Here is a 19,018-nt window from a genome sequence, read left to right as displayed (position 1 = left end):
TATGAATGATGTGAACTTTCAGAAAACTATATACCCTTATTCCATTATGCAATAAAAAAATATAGCTGTACTGATAAAGAGACTTGTTAATAACATTTCTTAGTTAATACTGACTGTTAGAAACTCAATACTTTGGAGTCCTGTTTTCTAAAAGGATGATTGCTCTTAACTCCTGCTCATTTATGGGCTTGCCTTTGCTTTCAAGACCATGTGATAAATGAGAAAACAGACCATAGTATAGCAATCATTTTTATAAACCTTCCATAGCTCTACTCAAGAAATCAATTTCCAGAAACAAAGATAACTGTGGATGGAGGTAGTTCTATTTTTCTTTTCCTAAGTTTTGTATGCACAATTTATGCAAGTGCAACACTTGCAGTACTTGTTTGTTTGCTTTAGGTGTATGTTTTGTGTTATGAAGTTCCATAGTTTCATCAGCCAAATGCAAGTAATAGTGAAAATTTACCTCAGTATGTTAGTAGGCACCTGCTTAGTAGAATTACTGACATTTCTTAACATTAAACTAATTTAATATACTTCGTATTTATATTTGTATTAAAATAGCAAATAATACTTCAAAATCAGAAATCATATCCTTAACTGGAGTTCTCCTTAATTGTTATTATTTCCTTGCACGCCAGTGCTGCTCACTCTGGTATTTATGATTCATGGAAATCTCATCTATGACAACCTTTTGCTCTAGAATTTTTCATGGAAGTAGAGTGTTAACTTAGTGCTTAGATTATCCTATATTTAGAGAGGTTTTTAGATAGTAGGTTTCAAGTGTGGCAGATTTTTGTTCTTTCAATACAATAAATGTTAAAATGCTCACATCTCAACCTGTATTTTTTGCCTAGTAAATAGACAAAGAATCTCCACAGCTCCTATTACTGCTTGTGAAATAAAGTGCAACTTAACAATGCAGCTGTTTCAGAATCACCGTGAACATTTTGTCCACTATCTGTATAATCTTAATAAAATATATTTATTTGGTATTTTTTCCAGAAGATATGAAAGACATACTAAAATCCCGAGTGTTTTATTTTGTCAGATTGTTTTTTGGCTGATCCTACTGAGATCCGTAACTGCTGTTCCATGGCCATACTGCCTGTGGCTCCCCTAGCAAATAGGGAGTACCAGTAGGAGCGGATTTGCAGAGTGGAACACTTAGTGCTTGAGGCCCCGGTGTCCACACCATGCTTTTTCAAAGCTGTTTGATGTCCAAAGAGGTCTAGCCTGGTTTTGTGGAATGAGAACACATTAATGGTTGGAGCATGTTCAAGTGCATCTTCCATTTTAGCTTCATCTGAAAAAAATGTGGTGTGTGTGCTCTGAGACTGATGGCTCTGCAAAGGGAGCCAGTGGGGGGAAGGTGGGAGCTTTGGGAGGTTCACTTCTGATGCTTCTGATCAAAACAGAAAGGCAATGCTAAGTTGTACATTACCCATTTCCTGGCTTGTTTATTCTTTATGGGTGGGGCTGGGAGAGCAATAAGTACATGTCTAAACAAAATAGTGAAGGCCTTTAAACAGAAGGTTGGTTAGAACTAATGCAAAGCAACTGTAGCTCTGTTGGTTTGCATACTGATAATATGTAAGCCTTTACCTACCAGATCAGAAAAAAAATTGGCCATGTGTCATCTAATGGAAAATAAAATGGCCTTTCTATTGTTCCAAGGCATTTTCTGTGGACAGTTTTGGTTCAGAATTCAGTCTGCTTACTGTGATTTATATTGGAAATCTTTAATTGCTGTATATTTTCTCTCATGTCATCGTGAGAAATAAAACCTAATAACGCAATCATACAATAAATCTGGTGCTTATATTTTTAAAGATGACCATTTTATTGCTGTCTTAAAACAACTCTACTACCTGTGAAGAAGTCTCATTCAGTTATTTAGGACATTTGTCATTCTCTGCTTTTAGAGAAAATGCTCTTCTGTGCCAAAACTGCTCCCTAGTTGATAGTGTATCATTCAACAATTACACCAAAGGAAGTTCTAAAACTTTTTAGCTAGTATGAATCTCCTGGATGAATTGGAGATGTTTTAAAATATTATCGTGCTAAAATTGCACCCCAGGATATTCTTTGAAAAAAATTTATCCCTGCTTCTGACACATATTTAGCTTGATAGTAGAGGTTACTTATTTTAACCCCAAACAAGGCTATAGATATGTTTTGCTTCTCAATTTTAAAGTTTGCAGGTATTCAGCAAGTTAGTATTACTCACAATGCCACTAGAAGAAGGAAGGAGAAAAATCTTGAATTCACATACTTCAGTTGTATTTTTTAAAATACTGCTCCATTTTTTCTTCAAGGCATTGAAACACAATGATAATTTTCAGCAACTTCTTTTTAACACCAAACAAATAAAAAAACCCCACCCCACAAACACAAAAACCATACCCTATGTATTCAACTATGGAGACTAATTGTACAAGAACTAGATGTTCTCAACTTTTGCTGAAGTCAGTAGAAGTTTACATGGTGCAAAGCATCTGGAGAATCTCATTTAGGCTGAGGAACTTTTGCTACCTTTAGAAAAGTCTGCTTTGGAAATCCTCAAGTATAAACATTTTCTCTTTTTGTATGTCGAAATATCAAAATTCTGTAGAGGAGTAAAATCTTGGATTTAAACGGTATTGGTAGAAAACAGGTAGTGTATTGCTAACTATTGCATTTTCCCCAAGTGCAAAAGGTTTTATGATCAGGATCTCATGAAGTCATGGGTACATAGACATCAGTGCAGTGAAATTGGTGGGATGGGGACAAGGAGAAGCATTTGCTCACAATGTGTTCAGTTGAGAGCATTTAAGGAGCATGTAAACCCTGATGGGATTTTTACCCCCTGCTATATAGCATGCTGTACAGAGAGTGATTTACCAGCATGTTAAATGTTAAGTCATAACCTGTTCTTTGCTGCCCTGTGAAATTACTTCACTTTGGTTAATAAATTCTGCTGGGGAAAAAAAATAATCCACTCCATGGCAGTGGAAATGCAGAAGTAGCTTAGAAAGCATTTGGTCATTTGTTAAGGTTGTTGTTTCATATTATTTGGCATAGTACATTCCATTGCCCTGGTGCTTGTCTTCCGGTGGTGGGAAGGGTTGTGGTGGCCCCCTCCTCCCCCCGGCCCTGCTAACATTGCCTGGTATGGCAAATGTGCTCCCCGTCACATGGCAGAGCATGGCCGCACACTTGTGCATTCTCCTCATTGCAGGCGGCTGGATCTGGCCCTGCCCCCCTCTCCTATCCCTCTGTTTGCCTTGGAGCAATTCATTTTGCAGTTATTGAATTTCTTTGGAGAGTTATTTTCATACAGCGGAGCATCACAGCACCTCTGGATCTTGATAGCGTTTCTACATAAGGAGAAAGAAGCTTTGTGTTAGTAATTACCTAACATTGTCAGGAGCTGACTGCAGGCCTCTTTCTAGTGATAACAGAATAACCACATAATGTAGCTTTATAGCACATGATTAATAGAAAATAATTACACATCCTACAAAGGGATGCAATATTTCTTATAAATTGACTACAATGGTTTCCTGTAGATTAAAGGACTCTTCATTATTTTATCAGTCCTTCTGAAGTATAGTCGCTTGCCTATGTTAGCAGTGATATTAAGAGCTGAATGCAGTGAGGGATACCAGATGGTAAACCCAGTACCCAGTGGTACCTGAGATCTGAAGCTGATGCTTGCAAAAGCACAGTGCTTCCCAACTTTTTTATTCGTATGAAACTTCTAACTGTATTCATATCCTTCTGCATATTAATCATTATTTCCCACAAATGTGGGCTGTAGGTTTTTATTCTACACATCTTAAGCAGCAGTAATAGACATATGGACCTCACAACAGCAGTGTATTAATGAAATTATATTGCTGCGAAGGAGTTTATAATTGATAACATTGATAGAGACAATACATCAATTTGGATTTTATGTCTGACTTCAAGAGAAGACTAGGGGGGCTGCTTATCTGCCTCACTAGTTAAGCACTCTTTCATGGTACTGAGGATAGGAAGGAGGGGTTAGGAGTTAAAAGAGAAATGTCTGTACTTTAATCAGTTTAAAAGGGAGTGCTATCTAATTATTCTAAAACCAGAGATTGAGGTTTTATATTCCTGGTAACCAGGTATCTGCATTATATTTTTGTTCAGACTAATACAGACTGCAGATAGTTTAATTGGGATTCATGTTGCTCTTGAGACCCATGCAAAGAATAGTAATGTAAAGTAAAAGCTTCTGTGTTGCAATATTGTCTGTATGGTATAATGGTTGCAGTGAATCCTTAAATTAGTTTACTAGTCTGTTACATCAACATTCATTTCATCTTCTCACTTAGCTTCATGGCAGAGCAGTAAGTGGTGTATTAGTAAGTAGCAAAACCCAGAAAGTTTTCAAAACAGCAGCATGCTTTTAATTTTAAATTGAGCTATCTGAATTGTTTCTTTAAAAACAATTGTTTCTAAGTCCATGTAGTGTTGCTAAGTGGAACATTTTCAATGGATAATGTAATCCACAGGCTTTTTCTGTGCCATTTGTCATATGCAGTTTAATGACTGCTTAACTGAGCCACTTCCCTCATTTCATGTATTGTTTGTTTTTTTGGCTGATGTCTAGCAAAACTTGCTTAATCACTCTTGTCAGTCACTGTGTGAATTCCATGTAGCAGCTTAAAATCTTTTGTTGCTTTCTCTTGGAGAGATTTATTGCTGAGATTCCAGTAGTATACGTGAGTGCTGCTCCTTTCAGCAATTTCCCACTTCAGTCTTGAAATACAGTTTGTATATTTAAACAGTGTATTGTGAGACAGAGGATAGATTTTTAAACAGGCTGATCTGGAAGATTATAAACCTCAGTGTCAGGGTATTGTTTCGCCTTTAAGGATTTGGGGTGTAATGTGAAGCCCCATGGGAAAGGTTATTAACTTCTGTGGAGAGCAGTGTGCACTGAAGATCGGGTTCAGATACCCCTAGACTTTCAAGACCAAACCCATCCCCAGCAGTCTGCTTGGCAGTAGAAGGGAGAAGAAGGTGGAATTATTGTTGCAGCTTTCTTGTTTGCATGTTCACATAATAATGAAGCTTTTCCTGCTGTTTTTTAAGTGGATTTCCTTTAAATCACACTTAACTGCCGTATTTCATGCATAGTAGGATAGAGTCTTTTAAATCACCAATTCACTGTTAAGAGAAAGAAGAAAATGTTTAATTGAAGATTAGTGATCACCCTTCCACAATTAGAAAATATAAAACTGTGTGTGTGCCTGCATGCAAGCATTTCAAAAAAATAAAAAGGCGAAAGGCAAAGAAAAAAGAAAAAAAGCCCATATGAAAGCGGGCCATCGTAGTTAAGCACAGAGAGAGCTGAGTACACTAAGCACCTCATAGGACCCCAGAGAACTCTTGACCAGGCAAAATATGCCAGCAGCAAATCATTATAGCTCGGGCTTTAATGAAACTCCATTAACCCTTAAGCTCCACTTGGCTATTTATAACCAAAAAACTTTACCTGCAGTTCAAAATAGTAGCTTCATCTCAGTAGGACCAGTAATTCAAAATCCTAGAGCTTTTTGCTCTTCTCATCAGAAGAGCAGTGTAGCAGGAAGCAGATGTTGCTTATCAGCAATATCTGTGTATTTTGTATTTTGCATATTTGTTCCAAAGTAATTTCTATCTTACTAATCATTCAGTTTTGAGTGGGGTCTCTGTTTTAATACTTCATTTGTAACTCAATATATGTGTGTGTGCAATTCCAGCTGTTACAATTTATTGAACCATTTTTTAGGATTGATCTTTAAATATTTATCTCATAGGAAAAAAATAAATTATATACCACAATATGCAATAATTACATACCATTATTACATTATTTTATTTTCACAATAATTGTATACCACAATACCACAATATTCTGACTTGGTACTGCTTTTGGAAGATATTATTTCTTTAAACTATTATAATTCATTTTGTTTCATATTTATCTCACTAAGCCTAAACATATTTGAAACAGGAGTGCATTAGTCATCTGTCAGCAATATGAGATCTGCTGTAGAATTTTCTGCAAGCATAGAGCAATAGTAGACTTTGTCCATAGAAAGATATTATGTATTAGATATATAGTGTTCCCTTCACATTTGAGTGAAGTAGTTTTTAAAATAAGTTGATGGTAAGTTTCTTAGAGTTTAGCTTGTGATACTAAAAGAATCCCTGTGGATTGTTATATGTCAACGTCTTGCTATGAGATTTTAATTACAAAGATAAGGTTTTTGTGTTTGTGATGAATAGAGGATAAGGAGGTTGGCTATTTTTAGTAGGTGTTAGAGAAGCATGGCCATAATTAAGAAATTTTCTTGAGTATGCCTGGCCTTTTCAAAATTTAGCTTCTGCCTTTGCCTAACTGCATGTGAATGCCTATAACAAAAAGATAAAATGTTTTAATTTTCAGTTGAAATTATTATAACTGTATATAAGAGAAAGCATCCATAAGGAGTTGCATACAAAACTCTATTGCATTTATATCAGACTAAAGGTTAATACTGCCTATTGTTTTCAATTAGGAGTACAATAGATTTGGCTGGTGGGTAGGAGAAATGAAGGGAACCATTGGCCTGGTGCCTAAAGCCTACATAATGGAGATGTATGATATTTGAGAGGCCTGGGTAAGTACATTTTAATCCAATCTTCTGTAATGGCTTATATGTTCCCTTGTTCTCTGTTTCATAAGTATGTCTTTCCTGGAACCTTTGTAGGAGTCCTGTTAAAATAAAGATTATGGCAAAATATATTGAAGGTTCAATTAAAGTACCTTTTTTCCTGGGATTCTATATGAAATATTAAACCACAGGGTACAAAAGACGATATATTTAATAATGTGTTCCTTTTCCAGATTTTTTTAAAAATAAAATTGGTGTTGTTTCTATTTAGTTTTGTTACTTTAGTAATGTGTCTATATCTGTCTGTGCAGAAGACTGTGGAAGGGGATAGATATTTGGACTGGGTTTGAATGCATGTTTGAGGTTTTTTGGTTAATGATGAACTTTCAACTTCCCTCTCCCTAATCAGGAGAAATCTGCACTTGAAATGAAGAGTGGTGTGCAGCTGCAGTTTACAGACCCAGCCTCTGGAAGAAGATTCTGCTGTACATGTTTTGTGGTTTCAGCCAATGTAGCCAGATCCTTGCCTTGTGTATATTAAACATTATAAACTGTAACTGATCATAACTTTACGGAAATGTTCTTCTTAGCCACTTTTTATAGAATTGTAATGCTAGGAGATTAAATAGATGGTAATTAACATATGGGGCACAAGCAGCCGTACAGTGCCTGTTGCTCTTTTTCTAACATGTTAGCAGCACTCTGTATAGCTGTAGGTTTGTGTTCTTTCAGGGAATTTTACCATCTTTTCCTGTTTGCAGATTCAGAAAAATTAAGCAGAGCTTTGAGGGTAAACTACTACTCAATTCATGCATACATTAACCTTTTAATGCTCACTGTACATCTTGTGCAGTTTCATCAGAAAGTTGAGGGAAATTTATGTATAATATTTCATGTCTTCAAGGTATTCTGTTTCCAAATGTTTTTAAGTTATGCTTTAGCCAGTGATTTATTTTTCTCATATATTTAGTATTGTATTGTTAATTACTATTTTGTTGACACACAATGAAGACTTGATTCTTTTGCTGGTGTAATAAATTGGCCTGTGTGGTAATACTGCCCCGATACCATTCTGACTTGGACATTGTAATTCTATGAAAGTTTGTGAAAATATGTTAACCCCCACAATTTTTGCTAAGTCAACATGAGCTAAATTGCAGGTAAAAATATTTTTCTCCATGGTAGTGTGAAATATTTTATCTGTACCTTACAGATACTTTCGCAGAGTCAAATCTGGATACCTTGCTGGTATGTGGAATTCTGATACAGGCTGTGCAACGGAGATCTTCACCCTATGTGGATTAGCAACAGCTACCTGCATTGCATTCTTGTGTAAAAGCCAGAACTTTGTAGCTAAAAATATTGGTTGAAACATAAAAGAGTACACTGAAATACTACCACTTATGGACAAGTGGTTGGGCAAGTCTGAGTTAATACTTCACATGCTCTTCTTTTGGAGATGTGCTTTACCATTAGCATGCAAGATGAACTTTTTTGGATCCTCCCAGACAGTTGATTTGTGAGACCCTTAATCTGCCAACAAGGCAGGTCAGGCCAGTCTGTGAGTTGCTGAGCCTATGCAGGTCCCTGTGTAGTTGTTTGTGCTGTTTATGCTTCAGGTGGACCTTGGGAACACTCTGGGTTAAAAGGAAACATTAGTCTGAACTTGGAATTTGGATCCTTTCAGTAAACTAAGATGCTGTGCTCTGTGTTAGCTAGTGTGTGGTACTTGGTGGTACACTGAATTCTAATAGGCGTCAAACGGGATGGAGTTTTGTTGTAATTTTTTAAAGAGATAGTCATTGGAATTGATTCTGTGCGTTATCAGCCAAGCATTAAAATGATAGATTATAGTCTTCAGATCTTTCACTACTTTAATTTGTCAAGCGTACTGGTGGATTGTGTACAGAATGTGAAGCGTTAATAGCGGGGCTGGAAACGCTCCTTCTCCCTTGTTAACATGGCAGCGCCATAAATCTGCCAACCAGAGTGGCATTTTATTAATTACAGAGTTCCGAATCCCACCACCACCACCAAGTACTTTTTAGGGAATAAACCCTCCCCCACGTCCTGAGACGCGGTGCCGTGGCTCGGCGCTCGCTGTGGGCCCGGCCCGCTGCGGGGTGCGGGGCGCGGGGCGGCTCCGGCCCGGCCCTTGCGCTGCGCGGCCGCGGCGCTGGGTGGCAGCAGCTTTTCGTGGGACGGGCCGAGGCGGAGGCGGATCGCGGTCTCGTCTCTGGCCCCTTCCCCCTCCGCGCTGTCCCGCGCCGTTTCTGCCGTTTTTCCAGGAGAGGGAGTCCTTAGCCAAGCGATGAGGGGCAGGGCTGCCTCTCCTGGGTGGTGACAGCCCGAGAAATCAAGTGGCTTTTGTCTGTAGTTCTTTTTTAGGGCTTCCCCCTTCTTAGTACTTATTGCTAGCGGAGAGTAAATAAACTGCCTTAAATTCAAAACGTAAAAGATGTCCTGAAACTCACTGTAAATATGTCAGAATAAACCAGCAACAGACCATGGATGAGTGGTTTACTTTAAATCTGTGCAAATACCATAACCTTTTTTGGCTAAGAAAATCTCAGTTAATACAACTTAAACAAAACTCGGGTACAAGATGCTAATCGCTTAATTTTCTTTGTTCACTTGGATTGTGCTTGCCTGTCTGTGAACATCAAGAGACCAAATTTTTAAAAGGTGATTGTAACTCTCACATTGTACAGTGTTTTACTTGATTATTTGCTGTGTTCTGGATTTGTATGGTACTGCCATTAGATCTTATAATAATGTTCTACTCTGCAAATTTTTAAGGTTCAAATAAAGTTTAATTGTTTGCAAACTGTTATGATGCTAATAATTCAACAGCCTGCTGTGTTACTAATGAAATTACTTTGTTATGATTAATTTGGAAAATAGTGTGTTGATTGTAGTAATTAAGCACAACAAGGTGAAGTAAATGATTCTAATGCCATCTGGCCTCCAGACTGAATGAAGAAATGAAATGGGGCTGTCATTTGAATTTATTCAGAGAAGTAAGGGTAATACAAATGCTTTTTATAGCAGAGGCACCCGGATATGATCATGCCACTCTGTAGTATCGTTTCATGTACTTCTGTACACGGATAACTGGTTCACATATTTTTCCAGCATCTCGTTAGGATATACCTCTTTGTGCATACTGCTGCTAATTACATGTACTGATGGCAGCGTATGCACGAGTTCTTCTATCAGAAAGATGTATGGATAAGATTTAGAGAAGTGATATGCCTCAGCTTACCTTTTGCTCCCCTATTAAGGATAAAAACTTTCTGTGACTGGAATTAAGCTGAAAGTGAATGCTAATTAAGATCCCATTCTAAATTCAAAGCCAAATGCATAAACTTCTTTTTTTTTGTCTCTGCAGTCTGACACGGTATTAGAAGGAACATAAAGAATAACCCTTTAGAACCTGATCCAAAGACTGTTGAAACTGAGAAGCTGTTAAATTCACTTGCTTTTGCATCAGGATCTCCAACAGTAATTCAAAACCAGGCAATACAGTTTCAAAGTGCTTTTTTGCTGAATACTCTTTGTCCTCTTTCTGAAAGCGATGCAATTATTTCCGTATGCTGAACCAAACAAAAGAACAGCACTGATTTCTCTAAGCCATATGATAGAAATCCATTTTTCTATCTCAGGTAAAGCAAAATGAAGTCGTGGGTATAAGTTAGAATTCTCACTTGATAAGGTTCTGTGGGACCTAATAGGAAAGCTGTAAAATATTAAAACGTGGTGAAAGTACCCAGGTAGATGACAGTGCTCTTCAGCTGCATGAGCCATTTGATGTTTCTCTCATCTCTCACTGAAGCTGATGAAAAATTTATTAGTATGTAACTATGGGAGTAAGCATATGCATGGAAACCTTATAAACAACTTTCCACTTTACATAGCACAAAGTACTGATAAACTCTATAAGACCTTCACTTACTAGGGTTTCTCTGAAGCTGACATTTCTCAGACAGGTGTCTGCTTAATTCCATCTTTATTTAGGAAATCTGATGCTGAGCTCAGCAAAGAGTGCTCAGCCAAATCTGCATCTCTGTCTTAGAGTTCATTTTCTGCCCAACATCCATTGTCTTACTGTGAGGGACCAGCACCAACCAATGTCACACTATGAATTTAGAATTGTGGATTCAGGCTAGGTATGTGCACAGGATTTGGCACTTCTGGGATGCGATTGTAACTTGACTCATCTTTCCATCCTACAGGAAGAAGTAAGGGAAGCCAAAATTGTGGCAGGATGTGCAAGTGAAAGGGATGCAGCTTTTCTTATCCAACTGTGTTGTGCCAAGGAATATATATGTTTATTTTTCCTTTAAATTGTAAAACAGATCAGGCAGTGATAACCCATGAATTGTTATATCATAGCCTTTTATGGATTTGTTCAGGAGTGATTTTGTAATGGGATCTAGACAATTCTGTTTCTGCTGTCTGGAATTGCTGTTAGTCCCAACTGTCACACAGAGAAATTCTTAGGGAGCTGGGTTCAAAGCAAAGTAGAGGAAAAACCTCTGCACCTGAAAGCTATGTTAACATAAGTCAAATTTAAAATGGAAAATGTCAGCTTCTTCCCAGCCTTTTGGGAGGAACAAGTCTTTTAATTAACAGGAAAAGCTTAAAAATCCAAGGTGTAATCTTGTAGCAATGTGTCGGAGAATAAAGTACAACAGTGCAGGCAGTCTGAGAAGAGCTGCTGGTAGATGAAGAGGCAGATAGTTTCAAATGTCACTAAAAACCCATCTATCTCTATTAATTTTCTGCTCTAGCAAACTGATATGTTGGAGCTTTTATCCTAAAGTATCCTCACTGTCTCACAACCTATAGAGCAAACTTCCTTTCACCCTCTATTGTAAGGCAAGTGCTACTCCATAAAGAGATTTGTTGGCTAATGAGCATTTTACAGCAAGACTTTAAAGTTTATGCTGTGAGATGAAAAAAAAAATTTACATTCAGTTACAGTGGGAGGATTTATGTTGGCAGAAGAGAATTACCAGTTTGGCCACTTCCAATCTGCCGTAATTGCTTGCATATTTAAATATATTTACTATAGTAAATAGTGCTGTGGGGTTTTTAATGGCCAAAGACAATAAGGACTTCAGTTTTACACCTCATGCTGTTAACGCAGGTATGTAGCACCCCCGAACTGACCTCCATATAGAAGTGCCTGGGTTAAAGGAAAAAAGTATTGCACAGGACCATTATCTTTCAAAAGCCAGCAGCATGGATGTGTGCCTTGGCAGCCTCCCACCCAAGAGCTGACATGGCCCAATGCTGCTTTTTAATAGTCAAATCTAATAGGGTCAGCATGAGAAGAGCAGAGCACAGACAGTCTGACAGGCATGGGCAACTCAGTTTGTTCATTGGTGGTCTTCAGCCTCTCAGACTTAGTTCAGTGTGGAAGGGAAAAGATGAAATCTGTAAACAGTCACGTGGCATCAGGAAAGCATCTTCCTTTTCTGTTGCTCTTTTCTGAGAGGACTGCCATTCTTTCCTTATATTTAGATTAAAAGCAGTCAGGCATGAATGCACGTGTGTAGGAAGGAGTGGGTTTTATTATATCGTCACTTACAATCTTGTTTTGATGCTGGTTTCTCCTTTCTGGTGTTTATGTTGACATGCTTATAATGGCCACACTACCTTTACTGTAGAAAAAAGGTATTTCTAGCTAAAAAAAAAAAAAAAATCCAGTTGTTGAAAGATTCTATTAGCTCCTCTTTTGTCATTTCCCACCATTTTAGTGCATTGTGTCCACAGTATCTTATCAAAATCTCTGTTTTTTGTGACAGTAATTTCTGCTTGTGTGTAAAATACTCCAGATGAATGTTTTGAAACATCTTTTCCTCTTATTTTCAAGCTGATTTTGGACTTAGGGTATTAGACCTCAGTGAAGGGGGAAGGAGAGAATGATCTGTACATCTAGAGTTCTGTTACTTGACTAAAAAATCGGTAGTCCACATTAGCAATGATGAGAAAAGTTTTGGAAGGTCTCTAAGCTAACCGGCTTCCTTTCCATTAGTTTCTGATTCTGAGACTGGCACATTATATTTAACCACTTCTAGACTGAGATTACCTATTCAGCTACTTGCTGTCCTGTGATAGCCAGCCAAGGTCACTTATAGGTCATTATTGACTTGTGACCAGAATTGCCTCCCTCTAATGTATCTGGTACTGCTTTATAGGCAGAGCTCGGGAAACAAACATCTTCTCTCCTGGGCTTTGTAAATTTTAAGGTGAGTAAAAGTTCAAAATGCAGAGGCATCATCCAGAATAATCTCTCTCACTAAGCCGTGTTTATGATTTGTATTTCTATGAATACTCTGTCTTCGTTTTAGTCCTGCCTTCATTTACTTATAAAAATTAGGAAGAGGAGAACGTGTACCATGAGGCATCTCCCTAAAACATCAGATTTTGACAGAATTGAGTCAATGTTTCAGGTGCAGGTTATGTGAATGCCACTTGAGAGTGTGAACCTGTATCCATACCAGTGGTGGTCTCTGTCAGGTTTTGGCAAGTGGAGGAGAACAAAGAGCTACATGTCTGGCCCTTAGCTGAAAACTGAGCCTTACTGATCTATGTCTGATATTATCTTAGGCCCTTCAGTTGCACTGTTGCTTCTGAGCATCTCTAATAAATTCAATGAGCTAGAAATTTATGCAGGTGTTTGTCCATCAGGTGTGGATCGGGGTTTTGAATGATAGTCTGATCTGACAGAAGGGCATACGAAACCATGATGTGATACATTCCCATTTGCAGGTCCTCAGACAAGCTGCTGATTCCAAGAAGCATATGTGGACCACAAAGGGATTTCATCATGCCTGTTTCATTAAATGGTAATGATAATGTATTTCAGTGGAATTCTGTTTTGCACATTCTGGTTGATGTTAAGGAGGCCTTCATGCAAAATACCCTTGCTTAGATGTCGTAACATCTGGAACATGGGGAATATGTGTTAGAGTAATTCAGTCTAAAACTGACCAGGGTGACTCACAGGGATCACAGAATGGATCCTGAGCAGCTACTGAGAGCACATATATCTCATTTGGCAAACAGTGTTTGATTATGAATTAATGGTGATAATGCAGACAATTATATCAACAATTTTGTCTAGTTAACAGTAACAATAGGCATACTGTTTGTTAAATGTGTTAACTAGAATTACAGTAGCTTTTCAGACTACATTCATCATAAGACTTGGTAGTGTATGTCCTTCCCTTGTCTGTGGGCTTGTGACTGTTCTGCTCATCTTAAGTGTTGTCATTTTTGCTGGTATTACAGAAAAAAAATTGAAATGTAGGCAGTTGTCAATGACACAAACGTCTTTTGTCTTTTCCACTGTCTGCTTCTTGAAAACAGTCAGTTCTGCATGTATAGTCTGAAACAAGGGAATTTAGCCATGTGACTCCCCCTTTAACTCAGCAAAAGTTATGTAGGTAATTCTTAATTTGAGGGCACACTATTAACTCCTCATTGACAAGAGTAAGAATTAGTCACTCAGTTCCCTTGGCTTTATTGCAACTGCTCCTGAAACTTCTTCCTTGTGAGATACAGGATTTAGAATCAAGTTGTTAATATTGCGGAAAATTAATTTTTTTAATTTAAAGTATACTGCTAACCATCAGTTAGCCACCTGGATACAGGGCGCCAGTTTATCTATGAAGTGATTCTTGATGTTTAAAATCACTCTGTACCCAGCACTTAACAAATACAGGGAGTGTTATGAACACAAAAAGAATGGCTTTGGTGATTCTGATCTCCAGAGAAGATCTCCTTGGCATAAGATAGTTCTTGTAACCAGATGGAAGTATTTTATGTCCTACTCATTTTGAACTCCCAGTTCACACCCTGATGATCTGTACACTCTGGGCTGAGGTCTGATTGATTATACCAGGATTAAATGGGTTTTACTCTTCGGAAAATGTTGCAGGTATGCCAGCTGTGAGAAAAGTAGTATGTGACCCTGTCTGTTTCATTGTCTATTTCCCTACCAAATCTGAATTGTATAGGGGCAGGTACTAGCACTGTCTTGAGGAATCTTTATTATAGACAGCTGTCAATGGCAGATGAATGCTTTGTCTGTGCCTCTCCTTTCAGCCAAGGAGTAAGTCTATAATTGTGAGGATTTATCTTGTTATATGGGTATACTGACACAGAATTATAACATCTATGTATGGGCCACTGACAGTCCCCATGTCTCCTAGTATATTCTATTTTCTCTAGGCCAAATTTATTGCTCTCATAATTAAGTCCAATCCTGAGAACTTAATGGAGTTGCAGGTTCTGAAAATAGGAGGAAATACAGCTCCTTGCCAGCAGCTTGCGCAGTGTCTGCTCTGGTCTGCCCGGGGTGTAATTCCACCTGTTCTGACTGAAGGGTGGGTGACAGAGGATGGGGCTTTAGAAGAAACTCCAGTTTGGTGATTTTTATTGTTTGTTCCATCTCATGTTAGGAATGCCTGGGTGGCATTTTTCTTAGTAAGTCTTACACCCCTAGTTGCTAAATGGGATCACGTTAATCATGGATGACACCAAGAAATAACAGGCTTACATTGCTTCCAGGTAGAGGCGGATCAGGCACAAGGTGAAGCTTTCCAGTGGTGAGGGCAGTGAAGCATTGAGGTTGGTTGCCTGGGGAGCTTCTGTTATTTCCATTTCTGGAGGATTTGGAGAACCTGCAGGGAATGAACTCACCTGCTAGGAATGACTGAACCATGGTGATTCCTGCCTTGGGGTTGGGGCATGTACTAAATCACCTCCTAAGGTCTGTTCCAGGCCAGTTTTTTTGCAATTCTGTAAGTCAGCAGTGAGCTGACTCTGCTCTGAAATGGCAGAATAAATACAAGCCCAGTTGTTTTCTTTGCCTGGTACACTAAAAATGCTGTTGCTCTGTGGGTTTATGTGTTCTTCATCCTCCTTCAACTTCACAGGCTCCAAGCAGAAACCAAGTTCACTGTTTCTTACCCAGCAAGCATGTTAGTTCATAACCTCAGTAATTAATTTGGTCCACAATTAGTGTATTTTTGAAAAGGTAAAGGATTATTTCAAGTATCATATACCTTGAAGTATGGCTGGCTGTGAAAGATCTTAAACCTATTTTGAGCATATGCAGTGTTACATTGATTCTAATTGACATAGAAAGCATTTAATTCATGTATTTTTAAAGCAAAATAGCTACAATTTCAAATTGTAGCCATTTATTCACTTTAGGTAGTTAGTTTTCATTAACCACTTGGGTATCCTAGGAAATAGAGAAAAAGATAAAAATACCGTTCAGTTTTGTCTGTTGTCTCTTCTGAGAACAGAAAGGGATTTTTCCAGAGTCCACTCAAGTAAATAGAAACGTTCTTATCCTTATAATAGGCTTTGGATCAGGTCCACATGTAAGGATAGTCCCCCCTTTTTTTTCCCATACTCTTGAATTGAATGTATGACATATATTTAATCCTGGCAGTATTCTTTATCTCTATGAGAAGTCCTTTTAATCCTCTGTGTAAGAAAGTGTTCTGTGATGTGGCTACCTGATTTTATTGAAACTCACATGTCAAGAAAAAAAATTATTGCCTTCCCTGTCAAAACTGACAGTAATTACAAGGCCAAATATATTGCTGTGATTGACTTGTAAAACCAAATCTGTAATATTTCAAGTTTGTGAGTTGGCTTGTGCAGCTCTCAGGAAATATAACCCAGTATTTTCTTTGCAAACTGACATCTCTTTATCTGTTTCTTTTATCATCTTTGTTTTTATTTGTGAGAGCGGGGAGCATACAGCATTTATATGGAATGTACTGGATGGCATTTAATGAGTCGGCTTCTGGGGAAAAGTAGCTGAACAGTAGCTAAAGGAAAGCCAGGAAGGTTTAAGCAACGGTACTTTTTATGTGCTCCTCTTTATGCATAAACTTTCAGCAATAAATACTGCATATTGATTTCTTAATTGTAATGGAAACATACTTGGACAGGAGCAACATTATAGCCTATTTGTTGCCTTAATTTTTAAAGAGATTTTAAATTTTAAAATGGATACTGCACTAAATTCAGGACAATGCTCTTAACTTGATGTAGAAGGGCTTGCTCGTCAAGGCTGTGTTGCTGAGAGCTCTTTCCATTTCAGCTGCCTTCCTTTCTCTTACCTTTGAAAAACCAGAAAAATCTGTACTTGGTGTTTAGCCACCTTTAGCATGTGTGAAATTCACTCCAGATCAAACAAATAATTTAAAACTGATTGGTGAAGAAGCCCCCAAATACGGTTCTGCAAAAAATAAGTATAAAAGTTTCACTTGTTTGCCTATGAAAAAAAATGAAACATGCAATAGTTTCCAGGTTAATATTGAAGATTTCTGATGATTTGAAGTACAAAGTGATCTTTCTTTGGCTGAAGGAAAAAAAAAGGACACCTACACATCAAATAAATGTATAAACCGAATGCTGGCTTAAAGACTTCTTAAAGGTGGACTAACAGCACTGCCTGAAAAATAAAGTAAAAAGAGGAAGATACATCTTAAATATCATGTAGTGATTTAGGTGGGGTGCAAAAAATAAATACAAGTGTTGAAGCGTTAATATTTAAGTTGTTTATATATCAACAGCCACAAAGAGACACTTGGAAGTGGCATCCACAATATTGTGTATTGTTTCAAATGTACAATACCAGATTATTTCAGAACAGAAAAGATGAAGTTACCGTTACAGGAGAAAATATTCTCCATTTTACTTCATCATTTCCAGTCTGCTGGGTGTTAGAATGGTATTGCTGTTGGGGTTTAAATTCTTCTTTTTTTTAAATTCTTTTTTCCTTATTTAAAAAAAAAAAAAAGTTTTGTATTTTTTTCTAAATCCAAACCAGTGAAACAAAGCCTAGGAAGTAATAATTTCTTTGATTCTTAATACAGTCTGTCTTCTTAATGAGCCTACTGCACTGCCCTGAAAACAGCCCTTTACAAATAAACATGCTGGAAGTGATTTAGCCACAATGTCCAGACTGTGTAAACATCTAATTATTACAATAAAATTGTCAATAAATATACATTACTGCTCCCTTTTCAAACGTTAACCAACTTTCTCTTTGCTTGATAAAAAAGGTATAAATTGTATTTTTATGTCTCAGTGGGTTTTGTTTTCATTACCCTGCTTGCTGCTCTCCAGACAAAAGAAGGCAGACTAATGTCTGAGTTATTCCTGGATGGTGAAAACTCCTACAGTTGTTTATTAACATAAAGTGCAATGTTTCCTTTCACAGAAAAATGAACTCTAAGCTTTCACAATCTGATGCTTAGTCACAGCATCTTTTCCCCCACCAAAAACCAAAGCTATAAAATCTCTTATTGCAGTGGCTGTAGCTGTGGGATAAGCACACCACTGAAACGCACTTATTAGAGGGAGGAGAGGACAAAATGCTGCTTTAGGACTGAGGGAGAAGATAGGAAACCACAGTAATTTCCTCAAAAATATGAAGCTGTGCTTTTCAAATTATAGTATCGTGTTGACCATAAATGTGGCATCACCTCCCCCCCCCACCTCCCCCCTACGTAGCCCCTTTTCACATTTCTTATATAACTGGAACATTAACATTAGAAAAGCGGAGCGATATTGAATCCTAATGAGGTCTGGCCTATATGCTCCGGCAGGAGAAGAATGAGGATAATTCATTTGTATGCCGCGAAGCATTCACAACTCCATGAGCATCCCCGTGGCTTCGGCTTGTGGTGCTGATCATCTGTTCCTACTTTAGGGGGTTTCATTGCTCTGAGCAGCATCTGAGCTGGGGAAAAAATAGTTAACCGCTTTACTGCTAGCTTTTGTTATATAATGACAATTTAATACGGTGGCTATTTTTTTGTTAACCTGCTTTAAAAAGGTCTTTCAAATGGTTAAATTAATCTTCTGATTAGCTGTGCCTGCCAGGTAAAATATAAGGAGGAAAGTGATGTGGAACATAGCAGTGTAAAATGCGTTAGCCAGTCTTGGTAAACATGTCTATTTTAAATAATCAATGTAATGACAGGCAGCCATTTGCTTGGAAAATATTTTTTTAAAATACTTTTTATTCTATTTTACTGCCTGTGATCACACTGCTTTTTTTATCTCCCCCCCCCCTTTTTTTTTTAAACACTGAAGATACTCAGCTGAGCGACATGTTATTTAAAAAAAGAAAATAGAAATGTTTACCAAAATCAAGGTATAAAAGATCCGTGCAAATTGCCATGTAAAATGATCTGCACAAAAAGGCATCGGGGAAGAGAGGGAAGGCTGTGCCAAACAGATGGCACACCCTGCTGTGTTTTTGATTGAAAAAGAAAGGTAACATTTGCAGCCACGTCAAAGAGACAGTGATCAGCTAAACA

At 37.8% G+C, this 19,018-nt stretch overlaps 1 protein-coding gene across 1 annotated transcript in view; it reads left to right on the top strand.

Annotated features, from left to right (window-relative positions):
- SKAP2 (src kinase associated phosphoprotein 2) overlaps nt 1-9,480 on the top strand; it is a 119,525-nt gene extending 110,045 nt beyond the window's left edge. Inside the window, exons 12-13 of the mRNA XM_069007160.1 lie at nt 6,558-6,659; nt 7,063-9,480. Of these exons, the coding sequence (XP_068863261.1) occupies nt 6,558-6,650 (93 nt within the window). The 3' untranslated portion in view covers nt 6,651-6,659; nt 7,063-9,480. The remainder of the gene's footprint in view (nt 1-6,557; nt 6,660-7,062) is intronic.
- The last annotated feature ends 9,538 nt before the right edge of the window (nt 9,481-19,018 follow it).

Source organism: Aphelocoma coerulescens, chromosome 2, assembly GCF_041296385.1.
Source record: "Aphelocoma coerulescens isolate FSJ_1873_10779 chromosome 2, UR_Acoe_1.0, whole genome shotgun sequence".
NCBI classification, from domain to species: domain Eukaryota; kingdom Metazoa; phylum Chordata; class Aves; order Passeriformes; family Corvidae; genus Aphelocoma; species Aphelocoma coerulescens.
This window is presented reverse-complemented; position numbering and strand designations above follow the sequence as displayed.